Genomic DNA, 20,079 nt, shown 5'->3' with positions numbered 1-20,079 from the left:
CCTCGTCATTTAATTAATCATACAATAAAAAAAATTAAGATAACTTTTAAAAATAATTAAAATATCTTTTAAGACCAGAAAAATGAATCATCCCATGACAAATTGTAATTTGATAATTGAGTAAGTTATGGAATATAATCGAAGATGTATGCAATTGTAAATTTTTTTTTTCTTTTCATTTTTTCCTTCACATCAACACTCATACGGTTCTTTATGGGAAAAAAAAAAAGATAAAATAAAAAATTCGATTAGATCTTAGTAACTAAAATACAAATTATAATTTCAAAGTTGATGTTGAATATCTACTTCACAATTATTAAACTAAATATGTGGTAACCTCCTTGCATTTATTTTTTTTAATTTACAAAATATTTTAAAAAACCATTTAGTTATTTTTCTTGGTTTTTAATTTTGCGGCGATTTAATGTATCTTTTTGTATATTTATATATATAAAAGAAATTATTTCAATGAAACTAATAAAACGTAAATCCAAAAAGTGGAAATTATTGGAGTTTCTTTTTTTAGGAATAACCTAAAATAAAATGGGAATTTTGAATAAAGCTAAAACTTTAAGCAGATTATTTTTCTTATTAATTAAGCTACACAATTGCAAATGAATATTAATAATTTTTTTTTTTTCTATCCACAAACACCAATCATTAATTCCTGTACATGATCATCACAATTCCCCGTTCATCGGCCGCCGCCGTCGAAGTCCATATGGTTAAAAAAACAGGGACATATTACAAGAATTACGACATATTTATTTTTTTAATTTAAAAAAATAAATCAATGTCGATAAGAGGAGGGTGTTTTGGGTATTAATTAATCTTCACTAATGCTATGTAAATGAGGCCGCCACGTGCCGCCGTAGCTGCGGCTCCTCCGACGATCTCGTCGGCTGGGTTTAGCCTTCTTCAAGACAATGACATCCTCTAATCCGTGACTAAGATCGTCAGATTCCGGGAAAACGCCGGCGCCGGAGTTGGTGGAGGATGGCTTCTTAGCAGCCTTCCGGTGGTCGGAATCAGCAGGAATCAAGAAATAGATGCCGCCTCGTCGGAGGTGAGATTCAGGGGAGAGAATGGTGACACGGCGGACGAGGCGGTGGTCTTCGGAGGAGGGAGTGGTGAGGACGTGGCCGGGATTGGCGTGGAGGATCTCGGCAGCGGAGAGCGGCGGAGAGAATTCTTGGACTTGGCCGTTGAGATGAACGACTCTGATTAAATCTAAAGCTCCACAAGGAAGAATACAACCTAAACAATTCCTTAAACTATTACCCATAGAAACGACACCGTATTTCCAAAGCTCTCAAAGAAGAATTGAAGAACTGAAAATTATGCAGGGGGAAAGAAAAGAGGAAAAAAGATGAGATTTATATAATAAACACAAAAATAAAAGAATAATCAAAAGCAAAGGCTGTGGGAATTGAAAGTACGAAACTGTCCTTTTGAAAGTGGGGTTTCTTAATTTTAAATAAATAATTAAATTTAAAAAAAAAAATAGTTGGCGTTGGTTTCTTCCAATTTACGCGTTATTATTATTTCCTATATAAATATTCTATTATTTCTTATTTAAATAAACATTTTTCGCCAGCTGCCTTTGTCAATAATCAATCGTTATTTATTTATTTAGTATGTCCAAAAACTAAAAAGAAAACACCCAAAAATCAGTTGATTTAAAGTTTAGAATTAATTTGAGTTTGACTATATATATATATATATATATGCCTTTTTTTTTTTTCTTGTTATGCTTGCAGGCTATGGCAATTTAATAATATATAATAGATCGTGGAGTTTTATTTTTGACTTATAATTTTGTGTCAAATTAATTTTGTCTTGCAAAACTCTTAATTTTAATAATTAATTGTTCTATTGAGTGTATAATTGATAGAATTATTAATAGATTTTGCATCATAGTTTCACTGGTATAATTCATGATGAGTTATGCATTATGATTTGGTTAATTAGAGAATTGTGTTGGATTTGAGTTGTTTATGTTATGGTTAGGGCTCTTATAATTAATGTACGTTTATTGTTTATAATAATGAGGTGTATTGTTTAGAAGTAGGGACAAATGTAGAGTATTTTTTTTACTCAATAACTAAATAAGTTTGTTTCTGTAGACCAAAAGAGATTTTGACTAAAATAATTTCTATGAGAAGGCTACTATGTTATAGGTAATTGATTCCATCTTATCTTATTCTAATTTGAATTTACTTTGAGACTAAGTAAATTATTATTTTTTCCATACAAAAACCACATTTGACACGTGTGAAATATACTTTAGTAATGGTTATGTCATATATTACTGTTGGATTTGTGTGTTATGAGTTACGTGATACTTCTAACTTACCGTTTTTAAAGAAAATTGTCAATGTCTTTGCTAATTAAACTATATTTTAAGTCCATATCAGGACGTCAATAAAAATGAGAGAACTCAATTAATTTCTTTATAATTTTTGCTAATTCAAGCATAATTCAACGGATAAGACACCAATTAAGTTTTAATAAGTCATTCATTCAATCCTTCATTCTAGAACTAAAAGAATTCATTATAAATTTTAGTAAGATTATGAAGCACAGATATTTCATGTAAAGCAAAGAATCTGTATCACGTGTCAGATACCGATACTTTCCAGATACGTATTTAACACGCGATTTGACATAACTATTTCTACACATACATTTTTTTAAAGAAAAAAGACAAGCAACTCATCTAATCTTTCCCAATCTAAAATTAGACAACCTATTTAAGAAGCTCACTATTCGAGTCCAAGAACCATCTAATTTTCATCTTCACGTTTGATTCCCCACAAAGTCCACCAAAATATAAACCATTTGAATATCTTCAACAATTCATTGGAGAAGTTCTTCGTTTATATTCTATTTCTCCCTCTAATCTTCTTCTTCTTCTTTGTAATATGAGTCTCTTTTCTATTATATTTTATTAACTATTGTACTTCAACATCTCAGATGTTGCTTTTTTTGTATTGTATTTCAGTGTTTGTATTCTATTTTGTGTTATTGTTATTAACTTATATGCTAAATTTATCTATATCTTAGATTTTTTTTTTTTAAAAAAAATGTATGTTTAATGTATAAGTATCCTCGTTTTTAGAAATTGACAAATTATCGTATTCAATTGTATCCGTATTGTGTAACCGTATATGTGTCTATGTTTCATAGATTGAAATCATAATTTAGAAAAAAAAAAATTAATGTGAGATATTTCCACTAAAAGTAAAAGAAAATATAAGATTAAAAATACATAAGAATTTGTGCTAGGTATTAAAAAAAAAAAGAAAAATAAATAATTACATTATTTTAAAAAGAAAAATGATTAACATGATGAATGAGGAGATGGGAGACATGACAGCTTAAGGAGTGAACGCGAATATAGGCATCGGACAGTCGAAGGGATTAAAGTTCCTTTACGTACGGAATTATTATTATTATTATTCAATTTTACTTCTCTTTATCTATTTATTCCTCCCTTTAAATTTTTATTTTCTTCTTTAACTTTTTTTTAAAAATTTTAAAAATTTAAATCTTTTATAAATCAGTGATATGGTCCATTTTCTGGTTATTTGATTTAATATCTACAATTTTTGGTGATCAAAATTTTATTTCAATTTATTTTCTTGTTTTAGGACTTATTCTTTGGACAATCTTTAATTCCATTTTTCTATATTTCTTTTCGAGTGATTAATATATTCTTATTTGTCAAATTTCTTATTCAAATTATATCAATAACAAATTAGTCTTGTTCTCTTGAAGGATTATAGTATAACGTTTTAAACTTTAAGAATCAAATTTAAAATAAAAGTAAACTATAGGACCAAAGCTAGCTAGATTTTAGTTTTTTAAATATAATAATTTGTCACAACTACCTAATTATGCTATATAAGTCCATATAATTGACCCTACTATTGAAATGTTGACATCTGGTTAATTGGATTAATAAGTGAAAATTTCGAAATGATATGACACTATAGACCAAACCAAAATGAGCTAACAAAATCATCTTATTTATTTTCTGTTCCTATTTTATTTAGCTAACCTGCTTGTTTTATGTCTTGCATGATGAAAAAAAAAACATTCGGGATAAAATCAAGACAAAGATAGACAAACTCTATCCAAACTCGAAACATGTTGAAGATAGGTTTGAGACACTCAAACAAGATTCTAAGAGATTCCATAAAAGGAGGCAATTGGGTCATTCGAGCCCACCGCCTAACTTGATCTCAACCTCTAAGGTTGGGGTCGACATATGACTCTAAGGTTGAGGTCAGTGTCTGCCTACAACTCTGCAAGACTTACTCTTTACATGCTCCTAACTCCTTCTCCTCTGATTGACTCGATCTTGCCTTTCTAAATGCAATTCATAAAGAGATTGAGAAAACCTAAGCTTACTCCCTCATAAATACATTATTATAACTTCACATGGTAAGTTTATCTTCTTTCCTAAAAAAGTTGTTACCTTCTTCACTCTTGACTAAGTATCAGAGTGTTTGTATCAAGCACCACATCAATGCGCAACTCTTTCTCTTTTGTAGATCGCCTCATCCCGAGTCACCTCATCCTGTGTCGCTCCATTTCGGATCACGTCCTTCTAAAATCACAAATTCATCGACGTATGGAGATCAAGTAAATTTGTTTAGCTGGATTTTACCATCAACAATATGTCTATTATTGAAACTTGAAGTTTAAAAAATACACATAAACAATTATAAGCAACATACAAACACCTAAAAAATTTGCAAATTAACAATACTAGTTATCTCCCTCACCCACAATTATATATTTGTGAAATGGAAAGTTTTGAAAATACAAAAAATGTGATGTTTGAAAACTTGGTAAAGATATTCATACAAATATACTAGTAAGAAAAAAATAGAGAACACATGATGGTATACATAAAAGTATATAAAATATGTAAATAAAATGAAGATTAAAATAAAGTTTTAAAGGAATTGATTAATATAAATATAGGGAGTGGTGTGGTTTTGGCAAACATATGGAGACAAAAACTCCTTCAACATTATTATCAGAATTGTGATTAGCCTTCTCGAGCCATGTTACAAACTAAAACGAAGCTTCCTAGCTATTTCTTAATTAATTTAGAATTTTCTAGCCAGAGATATTTAATTAAACCCTAACATAAGACAAGACACCGACCATTGATTAATCCAAATCCTAAGCCTAAGCAAACACAACTGAGGCATCCTTTGGGATTAATTTAATTCATTAAACTTATAATATATATAATGTAATTTGATTAATTAAGGAAACCTAAGCCCACAACACCATACCTAAGATTCTAAATCTATCATTAGTTTAATTATTAGCTAAATAATGTACTTATAAATCTAAACCAAAACAAACTCCATGAAATATATTTACTTCCCAAAAACAAAAGTTATCAGGTTAATTATTAGTTTGGTTTTTATGATTTTTTATGAGTTTTAATTTGATTCATAGAGTTTTATACTTTAATCTATCTTTAATATTTAATCAACCTTTATAAATGATTTTTTCGACACGGATTGTTGTGAACAATTACCAAGTAATATATCCATATACCATGCTCTAGTTTCTCGAACTTCTGCATACTTTGAGAGTTGGTTGATTGAAAGCGCTAATCATATCAAAGTTTAGGGTTGATTAAAAAAAGAGTATTTTTTAACGGATAAAATATGAATTAAGGAAGATTTACGAAAACCTAGAGACCAAATAGAAATTTTTAATACTATGAAAAATGAAGCAAACCCAAACTAGTAAGAATGGGTAATTTAAGCTATATTTTATTTTGGAAAACATGGTGCCTAATATATTCTCATGTCTAAAAAAACTTTGTTGGAATGCCTTGAATTTATTTATTGGCACTTCAAACAACCAAGTACAGGAGTATCGATGCCCGGTCAGTCTGCCGGGGTCCAGGGACGACGCGCCCTTGTGGGAGTTCAGGGGCAATTCCCCTTAAACCTATTCAAATTTGTATCTAGCATATTTATTTATTGGTAGTTATTACATTATGACCCATTTTTGGGATGATATTTACTTCACTTTTTGACTTTGTACATTTAGATGTTTTATTTGCTTTACCACAAACCAATAAACTAAAATCCCTGGTTGTCTTTATGTAACAAAAGCATGTATGTGGTGGCATACAAGTGGATCATGTCTTAAATGAGAACCAAAATGGTCTGTAATATATGGATATAAGAGGGAAACCTTATCCTAGTAATGCTACGGATGCGGCCCGCTTTGTGGAATTATTACAAGTATTGTGATTTGTCACAGATGATCTGATCCTGATCATTCGTGTTGGGGACATGCAAGCGGGGGCGTCCTATACAAAGAGTTTGTATAAGACCTGACCACAAAGTGTTAACGTTTCGTTATATAACATTGCTCATGACAGAGACTTCACTTCATTAGGATGACCATAGGTAACATGATCTCAATCCTAAGTGAGTTGGAAACTCCTGCCATTGAGGATGGTCCTTTGATTTGCATGGGTGCGAGTGGCCAGTTCGCCAACTCAAACCTACCACTTTGGGGATTCACCTGATTTGGGAGCTGGGAACTCAACTATACAAGATGGAATTCACTCCTTCTCCGAAGTAAAGGTAAGTAGATAGAAAGCTCCCTTTAGGGCCGATCTAGGGCTTGAACGATATGGCGCCACACATCTTCTCATGGTCCGAGAGTTGTTCACACATAGTAGGACTATGTTGTATTATTCATTAGAGGGATTGGTGGTACTTAAGAAGTGAGATGTAACTACAGGGGCAAAACGGTAAATTGACCCAACTGCTTACAAGCATTTGTGAAGGGTTATCGTACTCATGATTGGTTATATCAGATGGACACAGAAATATATCCATGGTAAGAAGAGTTCAGCTGTTAGTCTTTAGTGAAATGTCTGGCAGTTAACAGATGGTAGATCTCGTGGACTAAAGAGTTTAGTCAACTATTCACGTACCATTGGAGCTTCGAGCCATAGGTCCATAAGGTCCCATTTGTAGCTTGGATACAAGTTGAGAATAAGTTTTTTGGTCAGTTTGAAATGTTCAAATTGACAAGAGGGAGTTCGATTATATATGATATAATTAAACTGGTTAATTACATATGATATGATTGACTAAATGTATGAGATACATTAAATTGGAGGAAATTGGATATAAATATGATTGATATCAAGTAGAGGAGAAAACACTAGGGTTGATATATGATATCAAACTATAGGTTATGAATATACTATGATTATATTTATTATTTTATTAATTGGACAATTATGAGATAATTACCCGACATTTTCTCTGAATTCATGCGTTAGTGGGAAGTTCAATTTGGTTTTTGTAACTGAAGAATAAAATAAAAATGGTTTTCATTTTGCATGAACGCATAATTGCTCACTGTGTGATTGCATTCAATCACATAGTACTTGAGAGCCTATACGATAGAGCATTGCATTTACTAAACGATCGCATACTCGTGCGCGCATTCATTAAAGGATCGCTTACCATTTCCTAAACGATCGCTTAGCGCCCGAGTCTAACTAAACGATCGTATAGACGATCATCCAGTTTTTCCTACATGATTGTATACCTCACCCAAACAATCAAGCACCCGACTGTACGATAGTCTTTCCCTTCTCCCACTTGCTTGATCTTCTGTACACGATAGCCTTTCCTTCTCACCTCTACCAAATTCGAGCAAAGCCCACCCTTTGCATTCTCACTCCGAGAATGCTGAGGGCTCCGAGTGGTGGTGTCATCCCTGTTTCCTAGTGTTCGTGCGAAGTCGTTCATGGTAAACGATTGGAGGTGCTGAACGATTACTTGCTGGTCTAGCGAGAGCCAGAGGAGCTCGTTTGCAGAGAGAGTGAGTCTTGCCGAGAAGAAAGACTTCAACTGGTTTGTTTACTCGTTCTCTTGTCTTTTATCCTTTAAGCATACCAGTAATTTAGTATTGTTAATGCATATCTGTATGTGTGAATGTATATGTGAAAATTTTATCACAATGAATTGGAAAGATCTGCTTTCGTTCACAGGTACTCTTGTATAAGAGTTCCTTCAATTGGTATCAGAGCCAGGTTACTGATATTTCAAATTCATTGCTGCAAAGAATTGCATTTACATTCTCGGTGGGTGAAACATGTCTACTCTCTGTTTTAATTGTTAATTCGTTTGTGGATGTGTTGATTAATGGAGTTTTCTGGGATGAAACCTTGGTTTGTTTAAATTCTTTTACATTTTCAGTTAATTGTAAAGGCTCTTGCATTTTTTGGCATAATTAATTGCTATCGAGTCTGTAATTTCAAAGTTAGTTTGAGTTTTGAGCCCTTCGTGAAGAGGCTTCGTCGCAAAGGTTGTTGTTCTTCGAGGAAGAAGACGATCAAGTGTTGATCGGGTCGTGTAGACGATGGGGTAGATGATCACTGAGTATTGGATGCTCGAGAGTCGTTTAACGCGCTCGCACTAGACGATCGTATAGCTCAACAAGCCTCATCACTTAGTTACTGACTATACGATTGCGGAGTAAATCACGTAGTAAATCGTTTACCTTTCGCGTGTTAAACGATCGTCTAGAAAATCAGGCTTCGCAGCCTCATTATTGTCTAAGCGATCATGTAACATTCGTGCTATCGTCTAGTGTGCGTTAAACGATCGTTTACCTAGAGGCATTTTACTACACGATGAGAGCTTTGCCCGACAGTTCAAGACCCTGTTCGCCTGTGAATCGGTTTGCTCGGTGGAAAAATGTAATAGCAGTTTTCTCATTCCGGTTTAGAGGTGGTTCATCCCGATCCATTAATTTGTGGTTTTATACATGAGATGTATGCTCATTTTTATATGTCATATGGTATGCACATATAGAAAAATCCCACCTTAGGTTATGCATTGGTCATGCATCATCTCTTTATTATAAATGTTATGATTTAGAGAAACATGATTTAAATTACGTAAGAACATGCTCATGCATCATATAATATAAGAATTATATTTATGAATGCATAAATAGCATTGACATGCATCATCTTTATATTGTAATTGTTATAGTATAAGGGTGTATGAAAAACATGTTTGCTTGGTTGTTACTTGTATATAAAAGTTATGTATAGTAATGACCCGACATTATATGAAGCATGACACATAAATTATTTTATAAGCGTTATAAATACCTTGTTGTGTAGCAATGTGTTTTTATTGCTTCTTTTAAAGATTAAAGAGAAAATAGAACTAAAATCAATAAGAAAGACATGCATGCTCACTTAGGTTTAATTCATGGTTTTAAAATAGACTTAAGATCACGGTTCTAATATGATTAGCAACCTGAGGCTTTAATCTTTTAATCATTTTAATAGGATTAAATTGACTAATAAAAGGTTAAAGTGTAGCAAATCTATCTATAAAGGACCTTTTGTCTAAGGCGGGTTCTGGCTAGGCTGGGGTATTTAAATTGACGAAAACGTAACACCCCTACTTGGGAACCTACCTAGAAAGGTGAATTAGATAGATTTGATGCATGCATGCAAGTTAAGGACAGTCCATTAAAGAGTTTAAATGTGACTACTTGAACTTGTTTTATTTCAAAAAGTTGTTTTTTAGCGGACTTAATAAATGACTTAGGCTAAAATCAGTAGTCGGATTGTATATGTTAATGAACCCCTAGGTAGAACATTCAGTAGGAGGTACTTGGGGCATATGATGCTTCATTTAAACCTTTCACATTTCTCCCTTATAGTCCACACCGTGAGATCTACCCTCGGCCTCATGACATCCTGGGAGTGTCCCCCTAAAGGATGGTGTTTGGGTAGATCAATATCAAGGTGGATGGAGAGAATGTCCATAGTGAAGGATCTCCTATCTAAGAGTTCCATGAGCACGTTCGGATAGCTCCGATCTCACAGTGACCGAAATACAACAATATACATTCAACGCACAGTTATACAAACAAACACTAATTATCGACATGCTAAGAACAAGATAAATAACAAGAGAGAAAGTTTCATACCACTTGAAGACAATCTTCAATCTTTGGAACTCAATGCAGTGGAACCCTCCAAGCGATCTACCAACGCCCAGCAGAATCGTCGACTGCAGTAACACGAACAACCGTGAACACGAACACCATGGGGACGACACCACCACTAAAGAGCCCCGGATATTCCCGGAGTGAAAACCCAAAGGGTGGTCTTTGGTGAATTTGGTAGAGGAATGAGGAAGCATAGATCGTGTAGGCAATAAGCAAGTGGGAAGGAAGAAGATGCTATCGCTAGCAGACTGTTTATTGTTTAGGAGAAGCTACACGATCATGTAGGTTTTACTGAACGGTCGTTTAGTAAAAGCTATACGCTCGTTTAGCAAAATCGGCACACTATACAATCGTTTAGAGAAGCTATGCGATCATTTAGGCACGAGGTAGACGAACATTTAGGTGGAGAGTGCTATCGTATAGGCTCTCAAAAAAACTTAAGCGATCGTTTACAATTTCACCAGCGCGCTCTCTTTTTTTTTCTTCGGGGCGTTTGACGAACGGGGTCTTAAAAAATGAAACGATTTCATTTTTTATTTCATCGGTTACAATAACTGGCTCATTCCCACTATCCTACGTCCAAACGTAAAAATTGGCTTAATTATCATATAATTAACTAATTAATTATTTAATTAATTAATATAATCATATTATATTTTTAACCTATAGTTTGATATCACATATCTACTATAGTATTTTCTCCTCTACTTGATAAAAATCATATTTATATCTAATTTCCTTCAAAATAATGTATCTCATACATTTAGCCAATTATATCATATATAATTAACCAGTCCAATTATATCATAACATAATCGAACTTCTTCTTATCAATTTGAACATTTCAAATTAACCCAAACACTGGTTCTCGACTTTATCCAAGCTATCCAGGGGACCTAATGGACCTGTGGCTCGAAGCTCCAACAGTCCATGAATAGCTGACTAAACTCTTTAGCCACGAAATCCACCATCCATTAACTGTCAGGCATTCCACTAAAGACCAACAATTGAACTCTTCTTACCACAGATATATTTCTGTGTCCATCGGATATAACCAATTATGAGTATGATGACCCTTCACAGATGCTCGTAAGTACAGCTAGGCCAAATTATTTCTTTGCTCCTATAGTTACATCTCACTTCTTAAGTACCACTGATTCCTCTAATGAACAATACAAAATAGTCCAACTATATGTGAACACCTCTCAGGTCAAGAGAAGATGTGTGGCACCACATCGTTCAAGACCCAGAATTAGCCCTTAAGGGAGCTATCTATCTATTTACCCCTGCCTCGAGGAAGGAATGAATTCCATCTTGTGAAGCTGAGTTCCCAACTCCCAAATTAAACGAATCCCCAAAATGGCAGGTTTGAATCGGCGACCTGACCACTCGCACCCATACAAATCAAATGACCGCCCTTAATGGTAGAAGTTCCCAACTCGCTCAGGATTGAGGTCATGTTACCTATGGTCATCCTAGTGAAGTGAAGTCTCTGTCATGAACGGCGTTATATAACGAGATGTTAACACTTCGTGGTCAGGTCTTATACAAACTCTTTGTATAAGACGCCTTTGCTCGCATGTCCCCAACACGAATGATTAGGATCAGACCATCTGTGACAAGTCACATCACTTGTGACCATTCTACAAAGCGGGCTGCATCCGTAGCATTATCAGGATAAGGTTTCCCTCCTATATCCATATACTACAGACCATTTTGGTTATCACTCAAGACATGATCCACTTGTATGTCACCACATACATGCTTGAGTCACATACAAACAACCAAGGATTTTATGTTTATTGGTTTGTGGTAAAGCAAATAAAACAAGCAACTGAGCAAAATATAAGATGTAAAATAAATATCATATATTAACAACACAAGCGTTCGTACAAACTGTTTACAAACTATAGGATACGAGACTTTAGGGCATCAACCCCAACACATAGTAATTGGCAGCGGGAAGTGCGACAGCATATCCCACGGTCTCTCTCGTTGGATTGAATAAAGTTTCTGCGCATCGCCTCGAGGCACCCTGGAAGTGTCCACCTATAGGATGGAAGTTTTGCATGTTTCTTTATTTGATCTCCTGTAAGAGGATAAGGTTACTTAGCCTCTTGTCCTAATCTGCTTCTTCCCTACGGTGGGGTCATTAGGATGGGACTCTGGCGCCAAAAACGAAGGGCTACACTTACGTGGAATTGTTAACGGTTAACAGTTCTGGACCAAATAAATGGTGGCTATTAGGTTCAATTCCAAGAGTTGATTCTACCTAATGGTTGAGAATATCTCATCCCAGTGAAGGGACATCTAATCACCCCACCGGTGACGTTTGTCCTGCCCCACTGGGGCATCATTACAAAATAGAAGTCTTATCACTTAGGGTACTTGGAAACTATTTTGCTAAAACTAATTGGTTAAAATGTGATTTAACAAAGTCTTATAAAGTTTTTTCTTTTTTAGTAACGGTTTTTTAAAATGGCTACAGCCACAATTGCTTTGCTTAGCGCCGAAAAACTTACTGGCGACAACTTTTCAGTTGGAAACATATGACCACGATGATGCTTCTCATCGAGGATCTAATGTTTGCCCTTACAAAGGCCTGTTCTTCTATTCCAGCTCTCAACACCACTTGAAATGTTTGAGAGGCGTACGAGCGATGGACACGGGCAAACGAGAAGGCCCGAGCCTATATCTTGGCTAGTCTTAGTGACGTGTTGGCCAAGAAGTATGAGCCCATGGTCTCAGCGCGTGAGATCATAGAGTCCCTACGGGGGATGTTCGGACAACCGTCTAGATAGTTCAAGCATGAGGCTCTTAAATACATCTTCAAATCCAAAATGGAGGAAGACACCTCTATTCGTGAACATGTGCTTAACATGATGGTCAATTCAATGTGACAGAGATGAATGGGTCTAAAATCGATGAGGGCAGTCAGGTTAGCATCATCCTGTGTTCTTTGTTGAAGAGTTTCCTCCACTTTGTTAGTAATGCAATTCTTAACAAAGTGGAATATACCCTTACAACTCTCCTCAACGAGTTGCAGACATACCAATCTTTGCTGAAAAGTAAGAAGTGTAAAAGGGGTGAGGCTGATTATTCGTGTTGGGGACATGCGAGCGGGGGTGTTTTATACAAAGAGTTTGTATAAGACCTGATCACGAAGTGTTAATGTCTCATTATATAACGTCGTTTATGATAGAGACTTCACTTCACTAGGATGACCATAGGTAACATGGCCTCAATCCTGAGTGAGTTGGAAACTCTTGCCATTGAGGGTGATCCTTTGATTTGCATGGGTGCGAGTAGCCAGTTCATCGACTCAAACCTACCACTTTGGGAATTTTTTTGATTTAGGAGCTAGGAACTCAGTTACACAAGATGGAATTTACTTCTTCTCCGAAGCAGGGGTAAGTAGATAGATAGCTCCCTTAAGGGCTGATCCAAGACTTGAACGATGTGGCCCCACATACCTTCTCATGGCCCGAGATGTGTTCACACATAGTAGGACTATGTTGTATTGTTTATTAGAGGGATCGGTGGTACTTAAGGAGTGAGATGTAACTAAAGGGACAAAATGGTAAATTGGCCTAGCTGTACTTACGAGCATCTGTGAAGGGTTATCGTACTCATGATTGGTTATATCAGATGGACAAAGAAATATATCTATGGTAAGAAGAGTTCAGCTGTCGGTCTTTAGTGGAATGTCTGGCAGTTAACGGATGGTGGATCTCGTGACTAAAGAGTTTAGTAAGCTATTCACGTATCATTGGAGCTTCGAACCATAGGTCCATAAGGTCCCCTTGATAGCTTATATACAAGTTGAGAATCAGTTTTTGGATTAGTTTGAAATGTTCAAATTAACAAGAGGGAGTTCGATTATATATGATATAATTGAACTGGTTAATTATATATGATATGATTGACTAAATGTATAAGATACATTAAATTGGAGAAAACTGGATATAAATATGATTTATATCAAGTAGAGGAGAAAACACTATGGTTGATATATGATATCAAACTATAGGTTATGAATATAATATGATTATATTTATTATTTTATTAATTTGATAGTTATGAGATAATTGCCCGACGTTTTCTCCGAATTCATGCGTTAGTGGGAAGTTCAATTCGGTTTTCATAACTGAAGAATAAAATGAAAATGGTTTTCATTTTTCATGATATACGCATAATTGCTCACGGTGTGATTGCATTTGATCGCATAGCACTTAGGAGCCTATACGACAGAGCATCGCGTTTACTAAACGATCGCACACTCGCACGCACATTCATTAAACGATTGCTTACCATTTCCTAAATGATCGCTTAGCACCCGAGTCTAACTAAACGATCGTATAGACGATCGTCCAGTTTTTCCTACATGATCGTGTACCTCGCCTAAATGATCAAGCACCTGACTATACGATAGTCTTTTTCTTCTCTCACTTGCTTGATCTTTTGTAAACGATAGCCTTTCCTCCTCACCTCTACCAAATCTGAACAAATCCCACCCTTTGGATTCTCACTCTGAGAATACTGAGGGCTCCAAGTGGTGGTGTCGTCTCCATTTCCTAGGGTTCGTGCGAAACCGTTCGTTGTAGACGATTGGAGGTGCTGAACGATTGCTTGCTGGTCTAGCGAGAGCCAGAGGAGTTCGTTCGCGGAGAGAGTGAGTCTTGCCGAGAAGAAAGTCTTCAACTGGTATGTTTACTCGTTCTCTTGTCATTTATCCTTTAAGCATGCCAGTAATTTAGTGTTGTTAATGCATATCTGTATATGTGAATGTATGTGTAGAAATTCTGTCACAATGAATTGGAAAGATCTGTTTTCGCTTATAGGTACTCTTGTATAAGAGTTCCTTCACCTAGAGTTTAGAGTAATGTGCTATATAAACTATCTAAACCTAAAGACACCATTTTGTGTATTCAAAAAATATTCTCCCTAATAATACTGTTCTCCGGTTCCTCTGCCTTGTGGACGTAGTTAACACACAATTAGTAAAGCACGTATATCTATTTGTCAATTCCTTTACGTTCTTTTATATTCTTTAATTTTCATTTTCATAGCAAACTTTAATTTAAACACAACATTGTGAATGCATGCTAAAAGAAAACTAAAAGATGAGGGAATAAGTTCAATTCATGGTAGCCTGCACATTCCAAAGATTTAATATCCTACGATTTTTTTGACACCCTTGAGATTATTTTAATACATGGTGTATGTGTAAGCCTGTCTAGATACTCACAAATGGGGAAAAAAATGTATTCAACAATGTTCAATATGATTGGACAAAGTTATGATAGTAGAGTCATGCATTTAAAAATATGTATGCTAAAATATTTGTTAAATGAGAAATTTAAGACTAATCACAAATTGCTATATCATTTTCTAAATTAATGACGAAATTAAAATGATCAAATTGAGGTTAATTACAAGTCAACATGTGTCCAAATTGAAAGTGAAGAGCCAAATCGACATTTGCTCAATTGGCATACAAGTGTATTAATTAGTAATCACGAGGTTTATGGTTTGAATCCCCATACCTCCAATTGTGCTAAAGAAATTGAGATTGAAGAAAAGAACTTAACATATCCCGACGATGTCACATGTCTAGAAAATTAAGAGTTGAGAGCACTCAAAAGACTTCAAGATGACGACAATCCAGACTCTCTAAAGCACTTGAAGTTGGAAACTCCATAGTATAAGATTATAAGATTCTTGGAAGTTCTTAAAGTAAAAAACTCTAGAGTTGAAGATCATATTACTCTCTGAAAACCAAAACCACTTCAAAGGATCATATGGCTTCAAAAGAGAAAACAATTAAGTTGCAAAATTACTGAGACAATCAACATAGAGAACAACATGAAAAGCCCTTAAAACAAATAAATGAGATACTTGCATACAGAAAAAATACAAATTCAAGTTTATTACTACACTTATTAAATTATTTTCATTGAATCTCACATAGTATTATTTTGATCTATGTTTTCTTTCTATTTAATTCTTACAGTTCAAAATGTTCAAGTTTAGTTTTCATACTTTTAATAAAATTTAAGCTAAGTTTTTAAGTTAATTTCTATTAAAATTGGTCACATAATAATTAAAAAAAAAACTGACGTTGGATATGTTCCAAACTTTATAGAGAAAAGATCAATGGAGATCAAATTTTTTATTTGAAAATTCCGATAATAAACTAATAATACAATGACTAAACAAGAACATGTCTCATCAAGAGCAAATCTACGAAAGGATTGGTGGACATGTGCACCCCTCACATCATGTCGTTATATATATATATATATATATATGTTTTTTATTAAATATGAAAAAATATTTATTTGTATATTACATATATTATAATAAAGCGTGCCCTTAAGTTGTATAAAAACGAAACTTGCTTTTTTTGACGATCAGAGTTCGAAACATTCTGGGTTGCAATGTTTTTCTTTAATGTATATATATAATTCCACTTTTATTTTTTTTCACATACGTGTTCATGTTTATGTATAAATACTTTTAAAATTATAAGTTCATTTTGGTAACATTTGGTTATTAATTTTTTGTTTTTTTTAAAATTAATGTATACAAACACTATTTTTCACATATGAATTGTTTTTGGTTACCAACTTTACCCTTGTTTTAAATTTACATTCAACTTTACCATTGATAAAAAGTAGACAATAAAGTAAAAAATTTGAAGGTGGAAGTAGTGTTTATGCACTTAATTTTCAAAACTAAAACAAAAAATAAAATGGTTACCAAACGTGACATAAACCTTCAATTTTAACTCTAATAAATCCCTTACAAATGTCTAATAGACATATTAATTTTCAATTTAGTATTAGACAAAAAATTTAATTATTTTTTCTAATTGAATTTCAAAATTTAATTTTGTGTTCAATAGTTAAATTATTTTTGAAAAAAAAATGTCTGGTACTACATATTAGACACACAAATCGTGATATCAGTAATCTAGTATATATTTAATTATTTATTTTTAAACTGAAATAATAAGAATTGGCAAGAAAAATAGTAAATTTTTTAAAATTTTAATTAAAAATAATAAAAATAGTAAAACAATTTATAAAAAAATTTGAGATTTGTTCTAAAAGATTCACAAATCTTCACTTTATGTCTTTTGGCATAAAATTCAATGTATCAAATTTCCAGATGATTTTTTTATTAGGTCAGAAATAAATCTAGAGTTTGCCACAACTGAGTGCAGAAAATATTCTATTGGACAAGATTCTATTTTTCTGTATTTGTTCTGATTCCTTACTCTTTTTTTTTTCAACATCAAATGGAGTTTGAGTTCAGCTGTATATCACGAAGTATTATTATTTTTTTTTTTTGGACCTTCGAAATATGCTATATATAATAATAATATATTTTTCAAATTTTATTTTGAAATAGCATAGGTTTTTAGAAAAGTAATAAAATAACCAAGTAAACTACATATAGGGTAACTTAGTTAAAAAACTTGGAAAAATAATACTTTGTTTGTTGGCTCATAGATTTTGAGTCTAATTTTAATTTGGTTGATAGATTTCAAAAAGTTATACTTTTAATCATTAAATTTTTAATTTGATTTCAATTCAATCTCTAGATTTTTAAAATGTAACCATTTTTCTTTGAAATTTGAGTTTTGTTTCAATTTGATCATTAAAGTTTCAAGATTTACACTTTTAACCTCTATTTTCACTAAAATTAATTGGAAAATTTTATGTCATTATAATTTAAATTAATTAATAGACATTAACGTCTAAGACTAAAATGAATATTTAGTGAAAATTGAGTTTAAAAATAGATCTTGAAACTTAATGACCAAATTGAAATAAAACTCAAAATTCAAAGATAAATTAAAACTGTAACATTTTGAAACATATTAACTAAATTGAAATCAAATTTAAAGTTTAAGAACTAAAAGTGTAATAATTTTGTACCCTAAGAACCAAATGGAACTAAACCCAAAACCTAGAGACAACCAAAAAGGTATTTTTTTAATAATATATATATATATATATATATATACACACGTACGTACATAAATTTCTTGATGAAGAATAATCTAATCAAGATTCGAAACATCGAGGTCTCGATTTTATGGAAATATCGATATCTATGAAAATTCTGAAGAAAAAAATTGTGGAAATTATTATAATTATTTAATGAAACTCTGATTGTATAACTTAATTAGACTATAATTGACCATAATTCATCATAATTTATATAAAGTAAGACAACATTTAGATGTCTATTGTAAATGTCTATGTAAATGTTGATACGAGAACATAAATTTAAAAAAATAATAGAAAATAATTACAAAATAATGTAAAATGGTTATTTTCAAATATACGAAAATGAACTAAAATATTTACAAAGATAGCAAAATTTCGTCTATATGCGATAGACTGCGATGACTACTATCATAATAAACATAGATAGTCGTCTATCGCTATTTATCACAGATAGACTATGATATTTTGCTATTATTTGTAAATATTTTCAACAATTTTTTCATTAAGAATAATTTTTCAATATAAAATTTAGAAATATTTTGAAGTGAAATATGTGAAAATTATAAAAGTTTTGGATGGTTAAAGAAAAAAAAACTCACATAAAAGTTAAAAATGATGTGAAAATTAATGAAAAAAATTTGAATGAGGTTAAAAATAAATCTATGTTATTTTTTTTTGGTTTTTTCAAATTCAATTTCTTTAGAAAATAAAACTAAAAATTGAGAAAATATGGAAATTAGAAAAAGTAACACATAAAAAAAGCTTAATCCTCTGTGGTTTTTTCAAGTTGAATTTTTTTGGAATATTCTCGAAACTTGTAGAACTTGAGAAAAAAAAAACGAAATTTGTTCCGATTGAAATTTTGAGGTCATTAAAATCTCGAAGTTCCGATGGAAACTTGGAAAATTGGGTGGAAATTTTAAACCATGGATCAAACTAATGATAGGTAGAAATGGGATAATGTCGTCATTAATACTTTTGTGTGTATATAAGGGATGACCAATACCTTTGTGAGGAGATGAGGTACAGAGTATACCACTGCCATTATCATAGACTCCTCACTATTGTAAATTGTAATTGTTGGTAATATTAAAATTGGTCACCTCGTCATTACTCATGTGAGCGTTGCAACTCTGTTCGATAACTAAATCATAATCATCGTTGCCATTGTTGTCAATTGAGATGGTGGTTTATAGCAATCTAGTTCAATTTGTTTGATATTCTATACAACAATCAAAAGTAGATATTTGGAGACAAACTATTTTAGTGCGAGTTATAATAATCCATATTTGGAGTGCATATTATTTTAGTATTATTTCAAACGACTATTGATTTCTTTGGACATATGATCTTTAAGTCCATCATTCAAGTTAATCGTTAATATACTCGTCAGCTCAGTTTAAATTCTTATCTAAATTAATATGTCAATATAAGGAAAACGAGGCACCAACTCTTTAGAAGGCTAATCACTTGGAAGAGATATCCAACTCACCGAATCACTGTGTATATATATGTTTAATAATATAAGTGGGAGTTTACAGATTTGAATATTCAACCTTGGGAGACGAGGTGTCAATTACTTTTGGCGGATTAATATGTTCATGTTTTTAATTGATCAGTTTGGGGGAAGACGGAGAAAAAAAAAACTGCATTAAAACTAAAGCAATTTTAATTTACAAGCTCCATCAACTCAAAAACTATGTTCATTTTGGCTGAAGTGTAATTTTGTCCATGAACTTCAACCAGAAACAAAATGCTCATAGAAACATAGCATAGGTCAAGCTGAAGTATTTGTAACTGGGTTAATGTTCAAATCCCCATTCAAAAATCAAATCCATTCTAAAAAAGATTTAGAAACATAATCTAAAGTTAAAATGTAACATTTTAACATTTGAGATGGAAGTTATTTACACCATACTTGAAATCCAACAAAACTAGGAACGGAGGAGGCTAATTTAGATCAGTCTGAACAGTAGTTTTAGGAGCAATAGAAGTTTCAAAAGCCCAGTAA

General features: G+C 32.8%; 1 protein-coding gene across 1 annotated transcript; it reads right to left on the bottom strand.

The window, feature by feature from the left end:
* Positions 1–557: 557 nt before the first annotated feature.
* LOC120083938 (uncharacterized) lies at positions 558–1,396 on the bottom strand. The gene has a single exon (XM_039039847.2). The coding sequence runs from the start codon at positions 1,283–1,285 to the stop codon at positions 827–829; it is 459 nt and encodes a 152-aa protein (XP_038895775.2). The 5' UTR covers positions 1,286–1,396; the 3' UTR covers positions 558–826.
* Between the last annotated feature and the right edge of the window lie 18,683 nt (positions 1,397–20,079).

The sequence above is a fragment of the Benincasa hispida genome, chromosome 8 (assembly GCF_027475165.1).
Source record: "Benincasa hispida cultivar pf3 chromosome 8, pf3_genome.v1.1, whole genome shotgun sequence".
In the NCBI taxonomy this organism is placed as follows: Eukaryota; Viridiplantae; Streptophyta; class Magnoliopsida; order Cucurbitales; family Cucurbitaceae; genus Benincasa; species Benincasa hispida.
The sequence above is the reverse complement of the archived record's forward strand: the minus strand, read 5'-3'. Positions and strand labels throughout refer to the sequence as shown.

Bases quoted from the DNA above. Each gene is read 5' to 3' on its own strand.
- LOC120083938 (XM_039039847.2), bottom strand. From the start codon at position 1,285: ATGGGTAATAGTTTAAGGAATTGTTTAGGTTGTATTCTTCCTTGTGGA.